The 20,661-nt window shown below is 41.1% G+C and overlaps 1 protein-coding gene across 1 annotated transcript in view; it reads right to left on the reverse strand.

The window, feature by feature from the left end:
- The window catches only part of GRM8 (glutamate metabotropic receptor 8), a 456,107-nt gene extending 436,481 nt beyond the window's left edge, over positions 1–19,626 (reverse strand). The window contains exon 1 of the mRNA XM_077807845.1: positions 19,117–19,626. Coding sequence (XP_077663971.1) covers positions 19,117–19,626 — 510 coding nt within the window. The remainder of the gene's footprint in view (positions 1–19,116) is intronic.
- Between the last annotated feature and the right edge of the window lie 1,035 nt (positions 19,627–20,661).

Consider the following 20,661-nt stretch of genomic DNA (forward strand, 5'->3'; position numbering starts at 1 on the left):
CTTGTTCAGAGAAAGCCCCTAGTGGGCCGGGCTGGTTTGTTTACCTGCCGCAATCACAGGTTCGGCCAATTGCAGCTCCCACTGGCCGTGGTTCGCCACTCCAGGGGCTGCAGGAAGCGGTGTGGGCCGAGGGGCCGAGGGATGTGCTGGCTGCCCTTCCTGCAGCCCCCACTGGCCTGGAGCGGCGAACCACGGCCAGTGAGAGCCGCAATCAGCCGAATCTGCAGACGCGGCAGGTAAACAAACCAGCCCAGCCCGCCAGGGCCTTTCCTTGAACAAGTGGCAGACCAGTGGTTCTCAAAGCCGAAGATTAAGTCGGTTAAACTGCATTGCTGAGGGAGGTGGATTTTTCACACCGGAGTGATGTCGTTATATCGACCTAATTTCCTCATGTAGACCAGGCTCTAGTTACTGATCTAGTCAGAATGGAATGTATCAGTCAGTCATTTGACTTCCAGGGGCTATGCCTTACAGGGATTCATTCCCCAGATACAGAAAAGCAAACACTTTTAGTGAAAACAAAATATTTTTTTAAATGTTTCCTAAGGCACAAGAGTGAACTTGAATAATTGTCATGCAAGTCATTTTCAAATCCTATTTGACTGTCATTTTTCTCAAGCATTTAAGGAAAAAAAGAATCCACTTGGCTAGGTAGAATTAATGTGAATTCCGCTACACCTATCTTAATCTTCTTTTATCACATAGTATTTAATATCATGCTTTGTTGTAGTAATGACAGCCATTTGTTCTTCCAGTGACTTAAATCTCAGTGCTGATATCTATATTAAACAGTTTTAATTTTTCAGGGGCAGTAATCTGAATATTTTTTTCCTGTCAGTTGAGCTCTTTTTCTTTGACTGTCATGCTTTTCTCTTGGGGATATACAATCTGTAATTACAGTTCATGTGGGATTTCAAAATTTGCTTATAGCAACTGATAATTTGCACTTTAACACCCTATAGTGGGTCAGATCATCCTTTCCCACAGGAAAACCCATGGCAGTCAGGGCTATGGCGGAGGAATCTCAGTTAGGAGTCTCTTATCAAGAGCTTTCTGTCTATTTTAGGTACTTATATGGCACCCATCACCATAGTTATCAGAGTACCCAACATTCTTTAATGTATTAATGCTCATAACACTACTGTCAGGTTGGGAAATATTACCTCTATTTTACAGATGGGAAACTGAAGCACAGAGAGAGGCTAGGTGACTGTGTGATGAAGGAAGGAATTGAACCTGACTCTTCCGAGTCCTAGACTAGCACCCTAACCATCCAGACCCATATCATCCTTCCTCTCCAGGTATCCATGCATACACCATCCCACCAAGGAGGAGGTGGTTTGCCCCACCCAGAGAAAAGGCTGCAGGGCCTGCCCCCAAAGAAACTGGGTCCTTTAGGAGCCATGGGCTATCAGCAGGATGACCCTGTGTTTCCTTGAGGGCACCCCCACCGCGCCTTCCCAATCACTCCTCTTTACCAGATACAAAAAGTTTTCAACTATAAATTGATGAGGAAATAAAATAAGTAAAGCTTGAACTGTGAATTTCAGATGCTTATCACCAAAGTGTAAGTCCTTCATTATTGACAGTAAGTGTTATATGTATATTAATTGGCCTTTCCAATCAGTGATACCTTGATTTCAGGACATTTTTATGACATTCCAAATGGGCAGGTCTTTTGTGATTCTTCCCCTCCCAAGTTCTATGATTAACCATCCCCTCTGTACTCTAATGACAGTTCTAGTTACATTTTGACATTTTCTAAGAGCAGCCCCAGGCATAACTTCCACCACAAAACACTGAAAAATCTTCCCATTATACACACATTCCAAACCATATATTTTTTCCTCAGGTTACTAGTCAATTTGTCTTGAGTCTCCTGTGTATCTGTTTTTCATATTGTTGTTCAGTTGGTGCTAGAAACAGCGTCCCTTCTCCCCAGAATGATAAAGTTTTGTTTTTCAGAAATTTCTAGATATAGTTGGCCAAGTTGTTCCCTGTAAGTTGATCCAACACCATTAACTTCAGTGAGGTTGCAGAGGTGTAACTGAAAAAAGAATATAGCCCTTTTTTTTGTAACACTGAGAAAGACAAAGACACATTGTTAATGAGATCAATGTATACACTTAAATGTTCAAAGGGTACTATCATATTCTAGCCAGCAAAGAGGATTTACAGACTGGTTTCTTCCTTCATGCTTTATAATAGCTTTTACTTTCATTATAAACATTTCAGTTCTGCCTCAGCAGAGCACAAAGAGAATCAGTCCTTTAATCCTCCAGACAATATGTATTGCCTTCAGACTTTGGCAAGTAAATATTGCAGCTGGTAACTTTTAAGTCCTGGGCTTTGTTATGGAAAGACTCTCATTCAGAATCCAAGTTAGAAGTGGAACAGAACAGTCACTCATCTAGTCCACTTTCCAGGAATGTTCCTTACCTGGCATTTTTGTACTTTTGCCTAGTCTAATTTTAAAGATTTAAGCAAATAGGTTCCCACCTCTTCTCCTGGAGGACTTTCACACAAGCTATTGCAAATGAAGAAAGCCCTAGACAATGCATAATAGGGAACATCCTGGCACATGTTCCCTGATATTCAGCCCAAAATTCTTTCTTAACTTGTGTACAGTTTACTCCTAGTCACCGCATATATTCTACACTGATTCTTCTTCCTTTTTAGGATTATACCCTTCAAATATTCATATGGACCAATGCAAACACATTAGAGAGAGAGAGAGCGTGCTCACGCACACACACACAATTAGATTGAGGTGAGTTCAATTTTGCTCTGAAACACAGATGGAGCTCCCTATGAAATAAATGAGATCAGAATATAGCCCACGCATCTTCTATCTTGCCAGGAGTACAAAAGCCATTTCTGAGGTGATATGTCCTTGAAGTATACACTAGTCATACTACTCTTACAGGACCAACAGCTGACCTTCAGAAATAAATCATCATCTTCTGCTCCCAAGGGAGGCATCTGTATCCCTCTCAGCCTAAGATAAAAAGAGGATCATCAGATCGTAGCATGATGAAATAATGAAGGGACTACTTCTGCTCTTGCTGCACTTATTCACATGGAGTAGAACCTGACTATGCCAGTAGTCCCACTGAAAGCAGTAGAAGTTGAGTGCTATTTTTCATACTTATACAACTTGACTCTGTTATCCTGATTTTTCTCTCAAATCCAATTTTACATCAGTATAATTCCATTGGCTTCCTTGAGGTTACTCCTGATTGAAAAGAGACTCAGACTCCATATTTGTTTTGACTAACCGGAATTTAAGAAATTACTGTTCTATCCAGCCAAGGAGGAGCTGAATTTTTTATGCTAGCTGCCTGCTACTGCAGACAAGCCAGCTACTCTGCGAGGTGCCTCTTTTGTAGTGTAAGGCTGGATTGGCAGCCCAGCAGAGAAGTTCTGATACAGCAGCAGGCAGGGAAGAGAAAACTGATTGCCAGGTGGATAGGGGCAAGCTGCTCCTCCTGTGGAGTAGAGAGGAGTCAGTTCCGCTCCTATTCCACCATTCTGGGTTAGGAAGTAGGAGACAGTGCATGAGACAATGGAAGATGAGGTATAGTAAGTGCTATTTCCCTAACACTCACCCAAACTGTTTTGCTATATCTCAGAAGCCCCAGCTAAAAGCAATTCTCTTCTGGTGAGTGTTAGAGTAAAATGAAGTTGCAGACAAGAGAAAGTCAGATTTCTCCCTCCTCCCCATTAGCAGTATCATTCTGACCCACCTCCTCATGGCAGACCTAAGTGAAAATCTTTTACCTCTCTGTTCCATGAAGGCTCAATCTCCTCAACAAGCATTAGTATTTTCCATGACCCCCATGAGGTTGCCTTCCCAGTATACTCAGCTCCCAGCCCTTGACCACAGCACATATGTGGTCCCCCTCGTTACCCAAATTCCAGTTCCTCCTTCTGAGATTCAACACCTGGCTTCCTCCACAAGCTGAGATGAAGTAGAACAAGGGTGGGCAAACTTTTTGGCCTGAGGGCCACATCTGGGTATGGAAATTGTATGGCAGGCCATATATGCTCACGAAATTGGGGGTTGGGCTGTGGGAGGGGGTAAGGGGTTGGTGTGCGGGGGGGGGGCTGGGGATGAGGGGCTTTGGGGTGAAGGAGGGTACTCTGGGCTGGGACCAAGGGGTTCAGAAGGTGGGAGGGGGATCAGGGCTGAAGCGCTGGAGGAGGTCGGGGTGCAGGCTCCAGGCGGTGCTTACCTCAAGTAGCTCCCAGAAGCAGTGGCCTGTCTCATCTCTGGTTCCTATGCGGAGGCGTGGCGCCAGCCAGGCAACTCCATTCGCTGCCCCATCTGCAGGCACCGCCCCTACAGCTCCCATTAGCCACGGTTCCCAGATAGGGTGACCAGACAGCAAGTGTGAAAAATCAGGACACAGGGTGGGAGGGGGGGGTAATAGGAGCCTATACAAGAAAAAGACCCAAAAATCGGGACTGTCCATATAAAAATGGGACATCTGGTCACTCTATTCCCAGCCAATGGGAGCTGCAGAGCCAGCGCTTGGGGTGGAGGCAGCATGCAGAGCCCCCTGGCTGCCCCTACACATAGGAGCCAGAGGGGGGACATGCCGCTGCTGCCGGGAGCTCCACGGAGCAGGTCAAACCCCGACCCTGTTTCCCAGGGGGATCTCGAGAGCCGGATTAAAAGGTCTGAAGAGCCGGATGCAGCTCTCAGGCCATAGTTTGCCCTCTCCTGAGGTAGAGCCTCACCTATTTATCAGAGCAGGGCCAGGGAACATTTGCCTGAATGTGATTGGAGAATGCTGACTGGAATATTCTCTTGTGAAGGTGCTGGGAATGGTGGTGATAAAGTAAGATTTTCTTTTAAAAAAATAGGAAGATGATGATGGAAGAGGGACCAACAAGAATCTTCTGAGGGAGGAAAAGAAGGCTGGATTAAGAAACAGGCACATGCCCCCCATATCAATACATAACCTTCCAGTAAATATATCTAAGACCTTCTTTGCCTTTTATGGTATGGAATCTCAGGCTCTGTTCAAGCCCTCCATGTGTGAAGAAGTTCTGTGTGGGGAGGGGAGCAAGTAGAAGAAACTTCCATTCTCCTCTCAAACAGTATAAAGCTTTTCTGATCAGGGTCCATATGCAGATTATAGCCCAGAGAAGCATTTTGATGTTCATTGTTCAATTAACCCGAGTAGAAATTGTGCCTTTCAGTAAGGCTCTTGTATGACTGACTATTGTTCACTGATAAATGCTACCAAAAGAAGAAACATTTAGCTAGTTAGAAGCCAGTTTATTGCTAAACGCACAGTGTGCTTCAGAAAAAAAAACCCACACTCAGTTATTTTACTAGTTGGCTGTAGCACACAGTAGTTCTTGTTCTCCAATGACTGTCAGAACGCAGGAGGTCAGTAATAATATTGCACAACTGTCGCTCTACTACAGCGGACATCCTTCAGAAAAATAAGGCTTCATCTATATCATTTGGGCTAATAAAAATAAAATCATTGCACTAAAACACTGTCACAGGATCAAGGTCTCCTTTAAAAATAAATGTCTTGACTTCACCTCACATTTACGTAGCAGCAGGAGACCTCTATACTGAGAAAATCTGTCAATAGAATACACAGTCTCTTAAAAAGCTTCCACCATGGGATGCATGTTCCAGTTCAGAAACTTCCCCTTAGTGGACTGTGTACCTTAGCCTTTGAGCCTTGTTTTTGGAATTCTTTGTGAACCTAGCATTTATTTGCACTGTTACAGAAAATATAAGTGACAGGGGAAATAATTCAGTGAATTGTGCTGTATCTATGTATTTTTATTATTATGGACAGGGGAAAAAAAGTCAGCTTTAAAAGAGTACGTAATGGGGTGGCACCGACCTCTCACGAGCGCTCCCTGGTGGACTGTGTGCATGCCTGCAGTTTTCTCAATTTCTCAGCTCACCATGCCCCTTGTCAGCCACTGCACTTGTCAGGTGGGTCTTCAGTGACTCAGTCCTCTGGCCAAGGCACCCACAGTCCATGTGCAAACAAACCCCTCCTGGAGTACATTCTCTAAAATGTCCTGCAGCCTTCCCTGGGCTCAGTCCTTTAACAGTCCAACTGGGTCCATCATGGTACCCCTCTGTTGGCAACATCTCTTTAGCTCTCCCCAGGCTCCAATCCTCAATCTGACCAACAGGACCTATCTCAGTATCCTAGCTCACAGCTTAGGTGCATCCTGCTCCAGGGTGGAGCAGCATCCCCCAGGGCTTCCTTCCAGAGGCTTTTCACCTGCCCTTTAGTCCTCTGATCCCAGCTCTGCAAGTCTCAGTTCATCCCCCTGGAAGGGGACTAATAGGTCCACATGCAGTCACTTCCCTGGACCTGTCTAAACTCCCTTCTCTCAAGCACAGCCACTTCCCCAATGGCTGTTGGAAGTGACAGGATGCAGGCCCACCCACTACTCCGTGACCCAGCCTAGGGACCCTCTAAGTAGCAGCCATGGGCCATGTCCCTTTAACTAACTGCTTTTCCCTGGGCCACTTCCCCATAGCCCAGATTAATAGAGTCCTGACAGCCAGCCAGAAGCTATCCCCTTGCTTCCCCGGTCCATGCCAGTAACTACCTACCTTAACCCATGCAGCCTGCCAGAAGCACCTCCTGCTGCTAGCAGACTGAACTCACGCTAGCCCTGTAGCTCCTTTTATATGAGCCTGCTAGGCCCTCATTGGCTGCTTCCTGAAGTCTCTCTGATTGGCTGCTTCCCCTGCAGCAACTCTAGCCTGCTTGGATGACCTCTCCACTGTTTCTTTCTTGGGATGGATGTGGCAGGACTCTGAGCCTTCCAGCAGGGGGCCTTTGGACCTAGTCTACCCTGTCACAGGGTAAAAGAGCACTTTCCACCTATGCAGAGCCCTTCATCTGAGAAAAGAAAAACAAAACAAACCACATTGTCCCATTTGCCCAGGAGAAGTCGGAAGGAAATTAGACCATTGGCCTTTCCTCTTTGTAAAATGTTCAGATACACAGGTTATGGAATGATATAAAAACCTAACCAACTTAGATTTATTTACAACAATAACAAAACCATTTTATAAAAATTAATTGAGCCTCACATGACCTTTCTATAGTATTAACTATTATAAAGATTAGGAAAGTGAGGCACAAAGAGACTGAGTAATTTGCCCATGGTCACATAGCGAATCAGTGGCAGACCTGGAATATAATCCAAAATGCCTGACTGCTAGGCCTTTCCTGTAGCCCCTAGTCATTACTACTTTAGAAGCATATTTAAATTACTAGTATACTGTAAAACACAATGTATCAGGTTGATTTTGCACTCCCTCACCTTGAGCATCTTAGCACAAATTAAAATTGATGCTAATCACTCTGAACAGTTTTCATGGAATCTGGAAATCCATTATTTCCTCTGGTGGCAGTTAAAATATTTCCAAACTATTTCATTATTGATAGTTGTAAAGTATTTGCTGTACACTTCAGTTATCTGTACTGTTGCCCTGGCATTTTATTTCTCATCCATGACACTTAAACCTGTCACGGACAGCATACTCATAGTTGAATTTTAGGGTTTTCTAAGGTGATCCAGGTATCTATTACCATAGAAACATAAAGAGATATAAAAGCTGTTTTATGTAATGGCAGCAGAGCTGTCAAAACAAGGGGGGAAAAAATCAAATGGTTTTCAATGGCATGTTCTAACTAATAACAGGCAAGATGTTCAGGCACTAAATAGATATGGGCTTGTAATAAGGTAGAGAAAATACTGTAAACATAAATAAGATATGTTGGCTATGGCTTCCTTTTATAATTAAATATTTTCAGAAATTGAAAATATCTAGAAAACAACTGAAAACAAGTCTGTTCATCTTAAAAAGTTGATTTTAAAACCTTTTTTTTTAAATGGGGGGGAATAAAGATCATTTTTCTCACATCTCAGATAAGATTTTTTCCAGCTTGGTTTTAACTACGGGGGGGGAAAAATAATCTCATCCTAATTAATTTTAAGTAGCTAATTATTTCAACTATCCTGCTGCAGAAAATATTAATGACAAATATAGGATGATATAGTAAACTAAACACTGGTATGGTTTCATCACCACATTTTGATGAGTATGCCAATGTCTTGGGTAGATTTCTAGAGCTTGCTCTTACTCCCATCAAAGTTAATGGCCAAACTCTCATTGACAAGAGAAGTAGGCCTTTTATAAATTTCAGAAACCATGGCCTTAATATTGTAGTCAGGTTTGGGTGGGTCTGGCACCTACAAGTAGTCTCTGAAGTCAATGAGACTTCACAAGGACACAAATAACCCCCCTGTGGATTCAGGATCAGGGCCCACACAATTCAAATTGCCACCAAAGTGCATATATTTTCTTCACGCCAACTTCTGATCATGGAGAACATACACACAGGACATCCAGATGTACTGATATGGGGGCCCTATTGGGCAGGTCTCTATACAGGTGCAGTCCCTATGTTCCATTTAGTTCAGGAACTGCTCCTTCCTATCAATTGTTGGGATGCCTGCCTGGGCAATCAGGTAGGGATTGAGACACTGTCCTGATTATTCACAAAAAGAAAAAGGAGTACTTGTGGCACCTTAGAGACTAACAAATTTATTTGAGCATAAGCTTTCAAATAAATTTGTTAGTCTCTAAGGTGCCACAAATACTCCTTTTCTTTTTGCGAATACAGACTAACACGGCTGCTACTCTGAAACCTGTCCTGATTATTGTTCCCACTGCAGCTATGTGCCCAGTGCAGGCATGTGTTAAAAAGTCAAACAAGTCATTTAAATACACACACACTCACATATCATGCATGTCTTAATCAACGTCACAGTAGGAGCAGCACAAGGCTGACAGCTGAGGGTATTCATGCAAAACAACACAAGGCAAAGAAATTGCCAGAACATGCTTGGAGAACTGCAATTTCAAGCTTTGTGATTATTTGCAAAAAAATACCCCCTGAATTTCTGGACAATCATATGTAAAACCAAAACAGAAGCTCCTGAAAACCACCTGCATTTTATCAATATGTATGCATATAATCCACATAAGGTAAACGTGTATTTGTCAAGGTTCCTTCCCCACTCTGAACTCTAGGGTTCAGATGTGGGGACCTGCATGAAAAACCCCCTAAGCTTATTTTTACCAGTTTAGGTTAAAACTTCCCCAAGGTACAAACTATTTTACGTTTTGCCCTTGGACTTTATTGCTGCCACCACCAAGCGTCTAACAAATATATAACAGGGAAAGAGCCCGCTTGGAAACGTCTTTCCCCCCAAAATCCTCCCCAAACCCTATACCCCCTTTCCTGGGGAAGACTTGATAAAAATCCTCACCAATTTGCATAGGTGAACACAGACCCAAACCCTTGGATCTTAAGAACAATGAAAAAGCAATCAGGTTCTTAAAAGAAGAATTTTAATTGAAGAAAAAGTAAAAGAATCACCTCTGTAAAATCAGGATGGTAAATACCTTACAGGATAATCAGATTCAAAACATAGAGAATCCCTCTAAGCAAAACCTTAAGTTACAAAAAGACACAAAAACATTAATATACATTCCATTCAGCACAACTTATTTTATCAGCCATTTAAACAAAACAGAATCTAACGCATATCTAGCTAGATTACTTACTAAGTTCTAAGACTCCATTCCTTTTCTGTTCCTGGCAAAAGCATCACACAGACAGAGAGAACCTTTGTTTTCCACCCCCCAGCTTTGAAAGTATCTTGTCTCCTCATTTGTCATTTTGGTCAGGTGCCAGCGAGGTTATCCTAGCTTCTTAACCCTTTACAGGTGAAAGGGTTTTGCCTCTGGCCAGGAGGGATTTAAAGGTGTTTACCCTTCCTTTTATATTTATGACAGTATTAAGTAAATATTATGGGCCAAATTCCTCTCATACAAGAGGCAGCTGAAGTCAGTAGGGTTGCACTAGTGTAACAAGGAGAATTTGGCCATACAGGGTAAATAAGACTTCCATTGTGTAAACAAAAATATTTTAAAGGTATATTTTGGCAAAAAAATAGAAAGCCTAACGTCCCAGTTCTCCAAGCATATTGTTCACCCGTCTTGATTCACACGCAAACCATTGTCCCTGGGCTGCTCCCACTGTGACATTGACTAGGACATGTGTGAAATGACAGATGGAATGGCGCTGAGATGATTAGGGATAGCTTGAGATTTTTAGATGGGAGGAAACCAGTGTAGGCAAATGTCTCTATTTTCCAGCAGACTTTAACCATTTAACATAGATTCAGACATTTTAAGACATGTCTTAAATGCATGGAAACATAAGGAGGTGAGCTGAGCTGAAAGATTAAACCTATTGTTTCCTCGGCGCCCAGTCCTGAGAAAGTGAGCGTAGCTTGGGGAATAAGAGCTGCCCTCATGTGATACTTCCGGAGTCAAAGGCCATGACTCAGCCCAGCCTGATTGCCATATATGGCAGCCAAGCTCTTAGAGAGGCAAAGTCAGGGGAGGCACAGTGTGAGCGGTTTCTTCTAGATGTTCCAACAAAAGCTGAGTCTCCCCCCCCCGCCAACTGGCAGTCAGCCCAGGAAAGAGACAGACACTAAATGGTCTTTACAGACTGCACAGAAGTCTCCGTGGGAGACAGCTGAGAAATGGAGATTTTGGCCTGGAAGAAACAATGCGCTCAGAGATCTCTCCTCCCATTAACCAGAGGAACGAGTGACCTTTGACCCACCAGAACAATGGAAGGGCCCTGGTCTCATCCCATCTCCCCAGTTTCTCGAGCCACTACTCATGGGAGCTGCAAAAAAAGTTATTCTAGAACTGCAGGAGCTCTGGTGGCAGCCTCAGCTGGGGAACGCCTGCACTGGAATCCATAGGAGTAGGTAGCTGTGCAGCTCATTTACTCTATTGTCTGCCACTACAGGTTGTCTCCTTTCCCCACTGTGTTCACAAACAGAACATCCCCAGCATCAGTTTACGTAGCCGTATGGAGCTATCAAACTCCTTATTACCATGGAAACCAGGCCCAGAATTTGGCCACCTGTGTGTAAGTAATAATTGCAAACAGGCAGGCTGACGCGCTTCAAAATTCACAATGTTATATAAGTTCCCTATGGCTTGCCCAGAGATGGAGTACCTCTCAGCAGCGAGGAGGCTCGGGGAGAGGGGTAGGCTATTGAAGATCCTCTGTCCTCACGACAGCCAGAAGAGTCTGGAGGTGGGAGAAGGAACAGAAAGCTCTTTCTGCTTTACAGCAGCAAGAATGAGATGGAGCTTCAAGTGTTTCCAATACTGACCAGCCAGAGGTTGCTATGGGAGCTGGAGCCACCATGCAGGATGCTGGACAGCAGCCACAGAGAAAGTCCAATACCCTTACTCAGCAGCTGTGGATGGTAGGAGCTCACCATTTGCATCTCCCTACCTTTGGCTGGTAAAGTTTTTAAACTCTGTGCAAATTTGTTTTCTTTCAGTATAAAAATTGAGTTGACACCTAGATACCCCACATTAGAAATTCTCAGCAGAGATGCAGAACCCACACTTTCTCTGTTGGAAGAATAGGGGATGCTATGCTATAAGGTAGAAGTACCTGCCTTATACCTGTAGCCAGTAATAAGATCTACCCTTACCACTAGAAACCCTAAACCTTGAAATAAAAAATAAATGCACACTATGCCCTAGCCTTCACTCAGGAGCTATGACATCATATTTTGTAATCCACCCTTCTTTTCCCCACCAAAAAAAAAAAATCCTCTCTAATGTTCATTATCCCTCTTTGTTATGTCCAGAATTAGATTGCAAGCTTTTTGGGGCAAGAATCATGGGCGAGATCTTCGCCACTGTTCCAGACATTTTATATAAAGTAAAAGAGCCAGAGTAGCCTACAATCCAGAGGGTGCATAGGTGACATAAATCCATTTTAGGCCACCTCCCCCTGGGCTGTGAGTTCTCAAAGATGCAGTTTAGAATCTCACCCCATGTCTTATTTGTACTGTGAAATCTCCAGCCACTTTCAGGAACTGAAAAAGAATAAATAGACAACAATTAACCCTGGGCTAAGAAGGATGTTAATATATTGGAGGGAGTTCAGAGAAGAGCTAAGAGAATGATTAAAGGATTAGAAAACATGCCTTAGATTGTGCTTCTTGGGTCTATCACTATATTTACATAACAAAGAGACAATTAAGGGGTGACTTGATCACATTCTGTAAGTACCTACGTGGAGAAAAAATACTTGATAATGGGCTTTAATCTAGCAAATGAAGGCACGATAAGATCCAAAGGTTATGTTAATAAATATTAACCTTTATTATTTTTATATGTTAAGCTCCCAGAATTCTTGTATATGTTAACCAAATCCTTTTTATGTTGTGTATCTATATATTTAGTCCCCTGAATTTATGACGCTAAAAAGTGCTGTCCTTAAACTGAACTTAGAACATGAAAATGCTCAGGAATACATGTAGTTAAGTACTGGGTTGTACCTAAATATCTCCTAAACCTCTAAGTCTGTGAGAGTCCACACATCCAGGGAAAGAGCACCTCAAAACTAATGAAGGGACCTACAAAATTATATTACAGTAAACTAGACTGGGTAATAAATAAGAAGGTGCTTATAACTCAATTATCCTTTGTAATTGATAAGGGCTATTTGTTACCACAGATGTTTTCTGAAGTAATGACCCATTGCAAAATGGTAGGAGGTCTTAACACAACAGGTGTTTTGAATAGTAATGGAACTGGAAATCCTTTAGCCTATCAATCACATAAGCTAAGATATCAGAAAAGAAATTCCATTAATAATTAAGTCAACTGAGATATTGAAAACAGTAACTATTATGGGAAAGTAATTTTTTTCTCCATCAGGAATTTCTTTGTCTCATACCCTATGAAAGGAGAGAGGTTTGGAGTGAGATTGGAAATGAACACTGACAGAATTCCTCCAGTTACATAGGGAAGGAACAGAATGCCATCCTTTCACCATTCACAGAAGGTGGTGAAATATGTTTTCTTTCTGTGTCCTGCGTAGTGCTCTATTAATCTTTGATTAATAATTCCATCTGAGCCTGTTATTTTTGACATCTCACATTGTTATTAAAGTCAAGCATGTAACAGTTGGAAGTTGAAGCTTGATAAATTTGGGCTGGAAATAAAGGCACAAATTTTTAACAGTGAGGGTAGTGAACCATTGGAACAATTTGCCAGGGTCCTGATGGATTCTCCATCACTGGCAATTTTTTAAATCCCAAATGGATATTTTTCTTTAAAAAGTTAAGCTCTCGTTCAAAAAGGAGTTATTTTTGGGAAGTTCTGTGGTCTGTGATATATAGGAGGTCAGATGCAATCAGTGATCCTTTCTGGCCTTGGAATCTATGAATATGTCTACACTTTAAGCTGGGGGTATGATTCACAGCTTGAGATGACATATTCCTGGTAGCTCTCAGCAAACTGGCACAAGAATGGCTCCTTGGTCTGGAAATCACATCCCCAGCTTGAAGTGTAGATGTACCCTATGTATCTAAACATCATCTTTCACATCCTCTCCCTTCCCTTCCTACAAAGATAAAGACAAGACAAAGTTTGCACCAAGCACCTCGAGTAGTATAGAGTGTAACAACAAGCAGCCTCATTGCAACAGCTGGGATCTAACACCTAGTCCCTTGGACAAACAGCTGACAGAAAAGAAAAAGAAAAAAAACCCACCTCCATATGATGTTGGTGGAGATATATAAACATAAAAACCCAGAACTGTAACTTGGCTAATTTTTCAGGAAACTGGCCGAGGATCAGGGCCTCTCTCTTTGGTCCCCAATCTGCTTGCTTCTTGCAAAGAAACTGAGACAGAAGGATCCTATGAATATCAATCAGTTTATGTTGCCAACCAGCTTATCAGCTAGGCTTATCGACCCGTGTGTTTTGTGTCGTTGAATCAATTTTTTTTTAATTGAGCAACAGCAGCATAAAAAAACGCAGCTACTGTTCAGAATCTTTTTGTAACCACTTTATACGTATATTCATACTTGAACTATCTAATATATGACCCATAATTTCATCACAGATTTCCACTTGATAAGTTGCACATGCAGATCTAGCAAAGTATGCAGTCCTTGCATTTAGTAGTTCCAGAGTGCACATTAAGGTAATATTGGACTTCAGACTACAGGTTCAAGCTGTTAAATAGAACTGTTATGGTTGGAATATGGGTGAATAACATGTATCTTGAAAATAGTGTGGAACACAGATTTGTATGGTGGTGATCACTGACTTTAATAAAGCTACATAGTTTTCATCAGCTGAGCATCTGGCCCCATATGTAGTGACATTTATTGAGCACTAATTTCTTATCTAGAACACAAACTTCTTGGGGCAAGGACTATGGGCCTTATCCTCAGCTCTGGAGCTATGTTGATTTTCACCAACTAAGAATCTACCCCCAAGTCTTCCTGTAAAGTATCACCAACCCCTATGGTGTTATATTAATGTTAAATATTAATAATTATTATTTTTCTCTTCTGCTTGCATAAAATCAGTGGGAATATTTCCTAAAGTGGCACTGAAATAGAGTCTGATCCTGACGCCTTTAATCAAGCAAGATGTCCTACTCATGTCAATGGGCCTACTCATGTAAGGGTTGCAGAATCAGACCTTTTGAGTCCAGTCCAACATGCAAACATTAAAAATCATCCTATGTAATTTGTACATTAAGGGCACTTGTGCAGGGTCTATAATTAAACGTAAGAGAGATGTCTCCTTCTTTCAGCAGCAACTGTGTTATATCAATTAAATGGGTAAATAGGAGCTTTCCCCAGAGGGGTGCCATGTGATGCTATATTGATTAAGACTGCAGCGGAACGTTATTTGCAATCTTATTGCATAATGGAAATCAGGAGTTAGCTGTCATGGCTTCAGAAGACAAATTAGTGGCATCTGAGACAATTCATAGGCTTCTTTCCTTCTTGCTGTTCTCAATTCACAGCTAATGCATGTCTTACAAGGCTTAGTTTCTTAAATCAGTCTACTACACTGTCTTCAATAGTAACAAAGAGTGGAAGTGGTAATCTAGGTGACTCTGCATTAAGAAAGGCATTAAAGTGACCATTACTTCAGAGCTATGCATTATTTAATAGGTTAACAACTTCAAAAAGGGCATCAATTAAAAAGACGTCCATTCAGCAGCCAGTGTGATTATTGCCAGTAAAGACAGGAATTCAACCAGGCATAACTCAAAAGACTGCTATCAATATAGAACATTTTAAAATCTCATTTGTGTTGTGTGTACCTTGACTTTCAGAGCTAGCTAATAATTTGATGGGTGTAAGTCTCACGCTCTCAAATTTTCATAGTGACCATGGCCTGCGATCAACCAATTGCCTACAACACAGACTTAACCAGTCTCCAGTGTACAGGCTGCTTCTCAGCTGAAGTGTAAAGCTAGAAGAAAGGACAGAAAGAAATCCCCCTTAAAATGATTGAAAACATACTTCTACTCTGGCTTCAGAGTGGCTCAAAAAGACAATCAAGTTCTACTAGGGTGACCAGATGTTCCAATTTTATAGGGACAGTCACGCTATTTGGGGCTTTGTCTTATATAAGCGCCTCTTATCCCACTCACACACACACACCTTGTCCTGATTTTTCACACTTGCTAGCTGGTCATCCTAAGTTCTACTCAAATTCCTTCCTTCCTGAATGCATCTGATGAAGTGAGCTGTAGCTCACGAAAGCTTATACTCAAATAAATTTGTTCGTCTCTAAGGTGCCACAAGTCCTCCTTTTCTTTTTTCCTTCCTTATGATTTTTTCAACAGTCAAACATGCACCAAAATTAATAAATAACAAGGAAGATAATCATTTTCAAAACTGCTATAGTAAGCAAATTGTTGTAGCCATGTTGGTCCCAGGATATTAGAGGGACAAGGTGGGTGAGGTCATATCTTTTATTGGACCAACCTCTGTTGGTGAGAGAGACATGCTTTCAAGCTGCATGGAACTCTTCTTTGGGTCTGGGAAAGGTATTCAAAGTGGGGAGAGCCCCAGAGCCCCAGGCTCCAGCCTGAGCCCGAATGTCTACACTGCAATTTTATAACCCAGAGTATCACAGGCTTTGGGGCATGTCTACGTTGTGATAAAAGACCTGCACCACAGCCACATTGGTCCAGGTCACCTGGCTGCAGGGATATATAACTGCGGCGTAAACATTTGAGCTCAATAGTCTCGATAACATGCAAGTGCGTGTTCCTGCACCACTGAACTCAATGGGTTTATCATGCGTTTCAATGGGCACCAAGTCCTAAGGAAATGAGATAAGATGTTTTAATGGAAGGAATCAGCATGACTATTCACAGGCAATGGGACAGTAACAGTTTCAGACATACGCTACAGCCATTGTGTGTACCGGAAGCATTTAGCGTTCAATTTACCATTATCTATTTACCATCAAGCAGACTTTAAAATTAAATGTTAGCTGCCCAATCAGTTCCAGCTGAGTTTATTGATTAGAATTCATTCATCCGTCCATCCAAATTGACAAGTGTAGATGTGGCAGGCTCACCTTTCAACTGTTTATACTGTAGAACATAATGAAGCACAATGAAGACAAAGAATAGTATGTCAACACAACTCTTGGATTGAAGTGATCCACCAAAACTGGTAACTAGTCTGAATGGAAAAGATATCACCTTGTGAAATTTACCGGGAAGATTAAGATTTCAAGAGAAGAGACGATGCTTCGCTACACTTCATTTGACTAGACATGCAAATCAAATCACTAGTTAATTTCTCTAAATGAGAAAATATACTTGTAATAATCTGGTCCTCCTACAAATGGATTTATATTTAAACCTTTCATTTGTTTGTCTTGGAAATATGCAGAGTGGGTCAATTCTAGTACTGAAGAACATAGAATTAAATACAGAAAAAAGATTAGCAATGACAAAAAATAAAGAATTAAAATGTATGGCCAACATGCCATTCTCTCCTCATTCCAACAGACTATTTTTCAGTCATAATCATCTTATTGACAAAGAACTACTTGTAATGTTTCAGGGGTGCTTGTCACAGTAAGAGATAATGGGCCTGATGGTCTATTGTCTTGCAACTTTGCATAGTCATTTATACATGTGTAGAGTGAGTGTAAAATGGTATCACATCAGAATGGTAGCATTTTACAACCACTTTGCACATACATAAATAATGCCACAAGGTTCAAAGCAAGAGTGAATCTGGCCCAAGTATAATTTTCATGTTATTTTTATATTTAACCTCTTTTTTTCACTAAGACCAAACTGAAAATATTTCTAGAAAGGTTATTGTATCCCATTAGGTGAAGATATGTACCCTCTTTGCATATTGGGCCTGACCCAAACCCTTTGAAAGCCATGGAGGCAGGCTCATTTTGCATGAATACTGTATAGCCTGTTATATTTTCAGACTTTCTGAGTCAATTTCATCCATGGTGTAATTCCATTTAAGTCAGGGGAGTTAAACCAAGGAGGAATCTGGAAAGTATAGTCCGTAACTAGTTAAACAAAAATTGGACCCATTATGTTCATCCAACATTTGTGAAACTTCACAAGTTGATGACATCAGTGGACTTTGGAATAGGCCTCATGTGAGAAGGGGTCACATTAATCACTAGCATGTGGCATATCTCATTGAAGCTAAAAAGGCACAGTTCCTAATTCAGCAAGGCACTTCAGCACATGTTTAAACATGTAAGAAATCTGACATCTATTCACTATTAACTTTAAGTATATGTTAAATGTCAATAAAATGTCAATAAAACTTCAGACCTTAATCACTTTAAGTGCTTTTCTGAGTAAGGCCATAGTGCATACCTCATTTTTATATAAAAGTATGTTTACGCCAAGAGATGCTTCTTCCATTTGGAATTTTTAGCACAGTAGATTTTAATAAACTGTATGATATCACTTTAAATAGCATGACATACGAGGATGTGACTACATCTGTCTCAAACTGCTCCCCAAAAAACTATATGGAACTAAAGTACTCAAGAGTATGTGCCAAGTCTGTCTTACATTCTTGACTACAACTGCTTGTGTTTAAATTAAAACCTTTACTTTAACAAATGCATGTCTGCAGATACAGGTATGCAACATTTACAGTAACTGCACTCCAGCTGAGGACGATAAGTAAATGTTTCAAGTGAACTGGCCTAACATTTATCCCAGGCTTTGAACAGTGAGTTCTCAACTAGTGGGGCAACATACTACAATTGTCCCCTTTTTTATTCAAAACTCTTCCTTAGATGAGGGTCCATTTGTCCAAGTGTGGAGCAGGTACACATCCAATATAAAACACTGGCCTGTGAGAGTATCCCAGGGATTCCCTGTTATGCCTTTCAGCTCTCAGATCTGATGGTAAAATAATACAGGTGTGATAGCCAATTTATAAAACTTCATACCCTTAGAATTTTTGTTTTCAAAGTATCCAGCATGATTAGCCTGATTTATGGTCTAGTTACTTGCCAGATACTCACCCCAGGATAGAAGAAATTCTTAAAAGGACAACTCTATTTTCTTTTAGAAAGATCATATATTTAATAATGTTCCTAACTCCTAGCAGATTAGATGAGACTCTATATATGGGTTTAACTCCTGGCAGAATTTTTCCTTCTAAGAAAACAGTTTCCCCGAGATGAAATTTAACTACTGAGTTCTAGACCCTTGAAAATACTAAGTTATGAAGCAAACATTGACAATCCTGGGCATCTTACACACGAGTAGCCCCTTTTGCTCTATTGCAGTCAGGGGTGCTATACATGTAATCTGTCCCCTGGACTAAACAGTAGGGCAGTCATGATATTAACAAGTACACAGTTTGAGTGAAATTCCATTGTGTTTGCTCAGGGCTGATGTACTGAGTGATTCGTGCAAGATGCTGAGAACTTGCAATGCCTAGTGTAGCCAACGAGAGTTAAGGGTGCTTAGCACTTCGCAAGAGGCACCCTGCATCTAGAAGAATAGTGCCTTCTGTCATTGCTCGATGTTTTGTCTGAGAAATAACTAAAAAAGAACTTCTAATTTTGGCCCTTTATTTTTGAAAATGGAAATACCACAGTCATATTACTTATCATCATGATGGTTGGTATTTAAATGAAGAGTAGAAAACTTTACCTACCTTAAAAAGTCTTAAAATATTAGCAACCATGATGGATACAGAACTTGCAGCAGCACCTATTACAGCTGATATCTTGTCTGGCTTAGTGAAAATAGGTGGGTCTCCATTAGCACATTTCACATCTGAACCATCTTTCTCTATCAAAGCTTGCACAAACGTTAAGGACTGCTCCAATGCATAAGTGTCCCTGGAACAAGTATCTAGGATCCGGACACCTAAAGTGATATTGGCAAGAAGATCAGGGTCCTTATTGATCTGATCTATTGCATATAGCATTGCCTCTAGTCTGTGGATCCCCTTCTCCTTCTTCAGCTCCCCACAAGGCACCCCTCTATCCCCTTTTGCATGGACAGGGAACAGTCCTCCCAAGATGATGTCCCCATCCAATCGAATAGAGTGAGCATATTCCTGGCCATGAGTTCTTTGCATCATACTGAGTATCCAGTAGAATTTGGCTGTTACTAGGAAGAAACAATGGCAGGAGACGAGCCGCTTTCCTTCGTATACCATTTTTCCTGAAGATGTTGTTGCTATCCAAGACCCGAAGTTCCTTCTTGCTAAAAGAGGAGGTGGACCATTTGAAGCAGCACCTTCTGAAAGCTACCATCAGTGCCCAATAAGTAACAATATAGAATTGTGCCACAAGTAGAAAATAGATCTCAACAAAAGTTCTTAAAATATGTTTTACAAAAAATGTCCATCAGTACCATGGGTTAATTTGTTTTGTGGTGAGGTGTTTTCAGCTATTGTAGATTGATGTTGAAATACAGATTAATATCTATGGCTCTGACGCTGGGAGGAAGTCAACGACTCATGTCCTTGCATTTTGCCCTGCAGCTGAGGTACTCCTGAAAAATCAGTGAAAAATATTATTAAGTTCAGCAGTTTTGCTCTTGTCAACAGTATTTACTTTGGAATATGAGTTACATTGCCTAGGTTTTACTTTCCACATTATGTAAGGGACTCATTCTTGGCCCACTGTGAATTTGAACACCTGGTTGTACTGTACTAAAAGCTGAGAGATTGATGATACCAGCAAAGCAGAAGCAACACTGAGGTAACAAAACCTAGCTTGATGCTCAGTCAGATCAGTAATATTTATTTACAATTGCACTGCATGAAACATTTAGATACAAAGACTATATACCTCTTTGGGTTTTATTCTGCAATATATTAAATAATATATTGTATTGGACCCATTCATTCTATTACAGTCTAAGGCTCTTCCCCTGCAAAGATTTACACTTACTAGTCTCATTGAATTCAGCAGCCTATTAATGTGCATAAAGTTAAGCACACACTTGAGTTTTTGCAGCACTTGATAGTAACTGTGTTACTTCTCCGGCACAACTCACTTTCTGTTCAGGTCCATGTATATCTATAGTGCTCCATAAACAATAATAATTTCAAACTCTGAATATATTTAATGGAAAAATAATAGAGTTCCCAAGCAAAAGTTTCACACTATATTTTACCAGATAAGGTATATATTTTACTTAATTTGAGCCTCAACATTATCAGGGCCTCCATTTTGTGCTTGCAGTT

Source organism: Eretmochelys imbricata, chromosome 1 (genome assembly GCF_965152235.1).
Source record: "Eretmochelys imbricata isolate rEreImb1 chromosome 1, rEreImb1.hap1, whole genome shotgun sequence".
In the NCBI taxonomy this organism is placed as follows: Eukaryota; Metazoa; Chordata; order Testudines; family Cheloniidae; genus Eretmochelys; species Eretmochelys imbricata.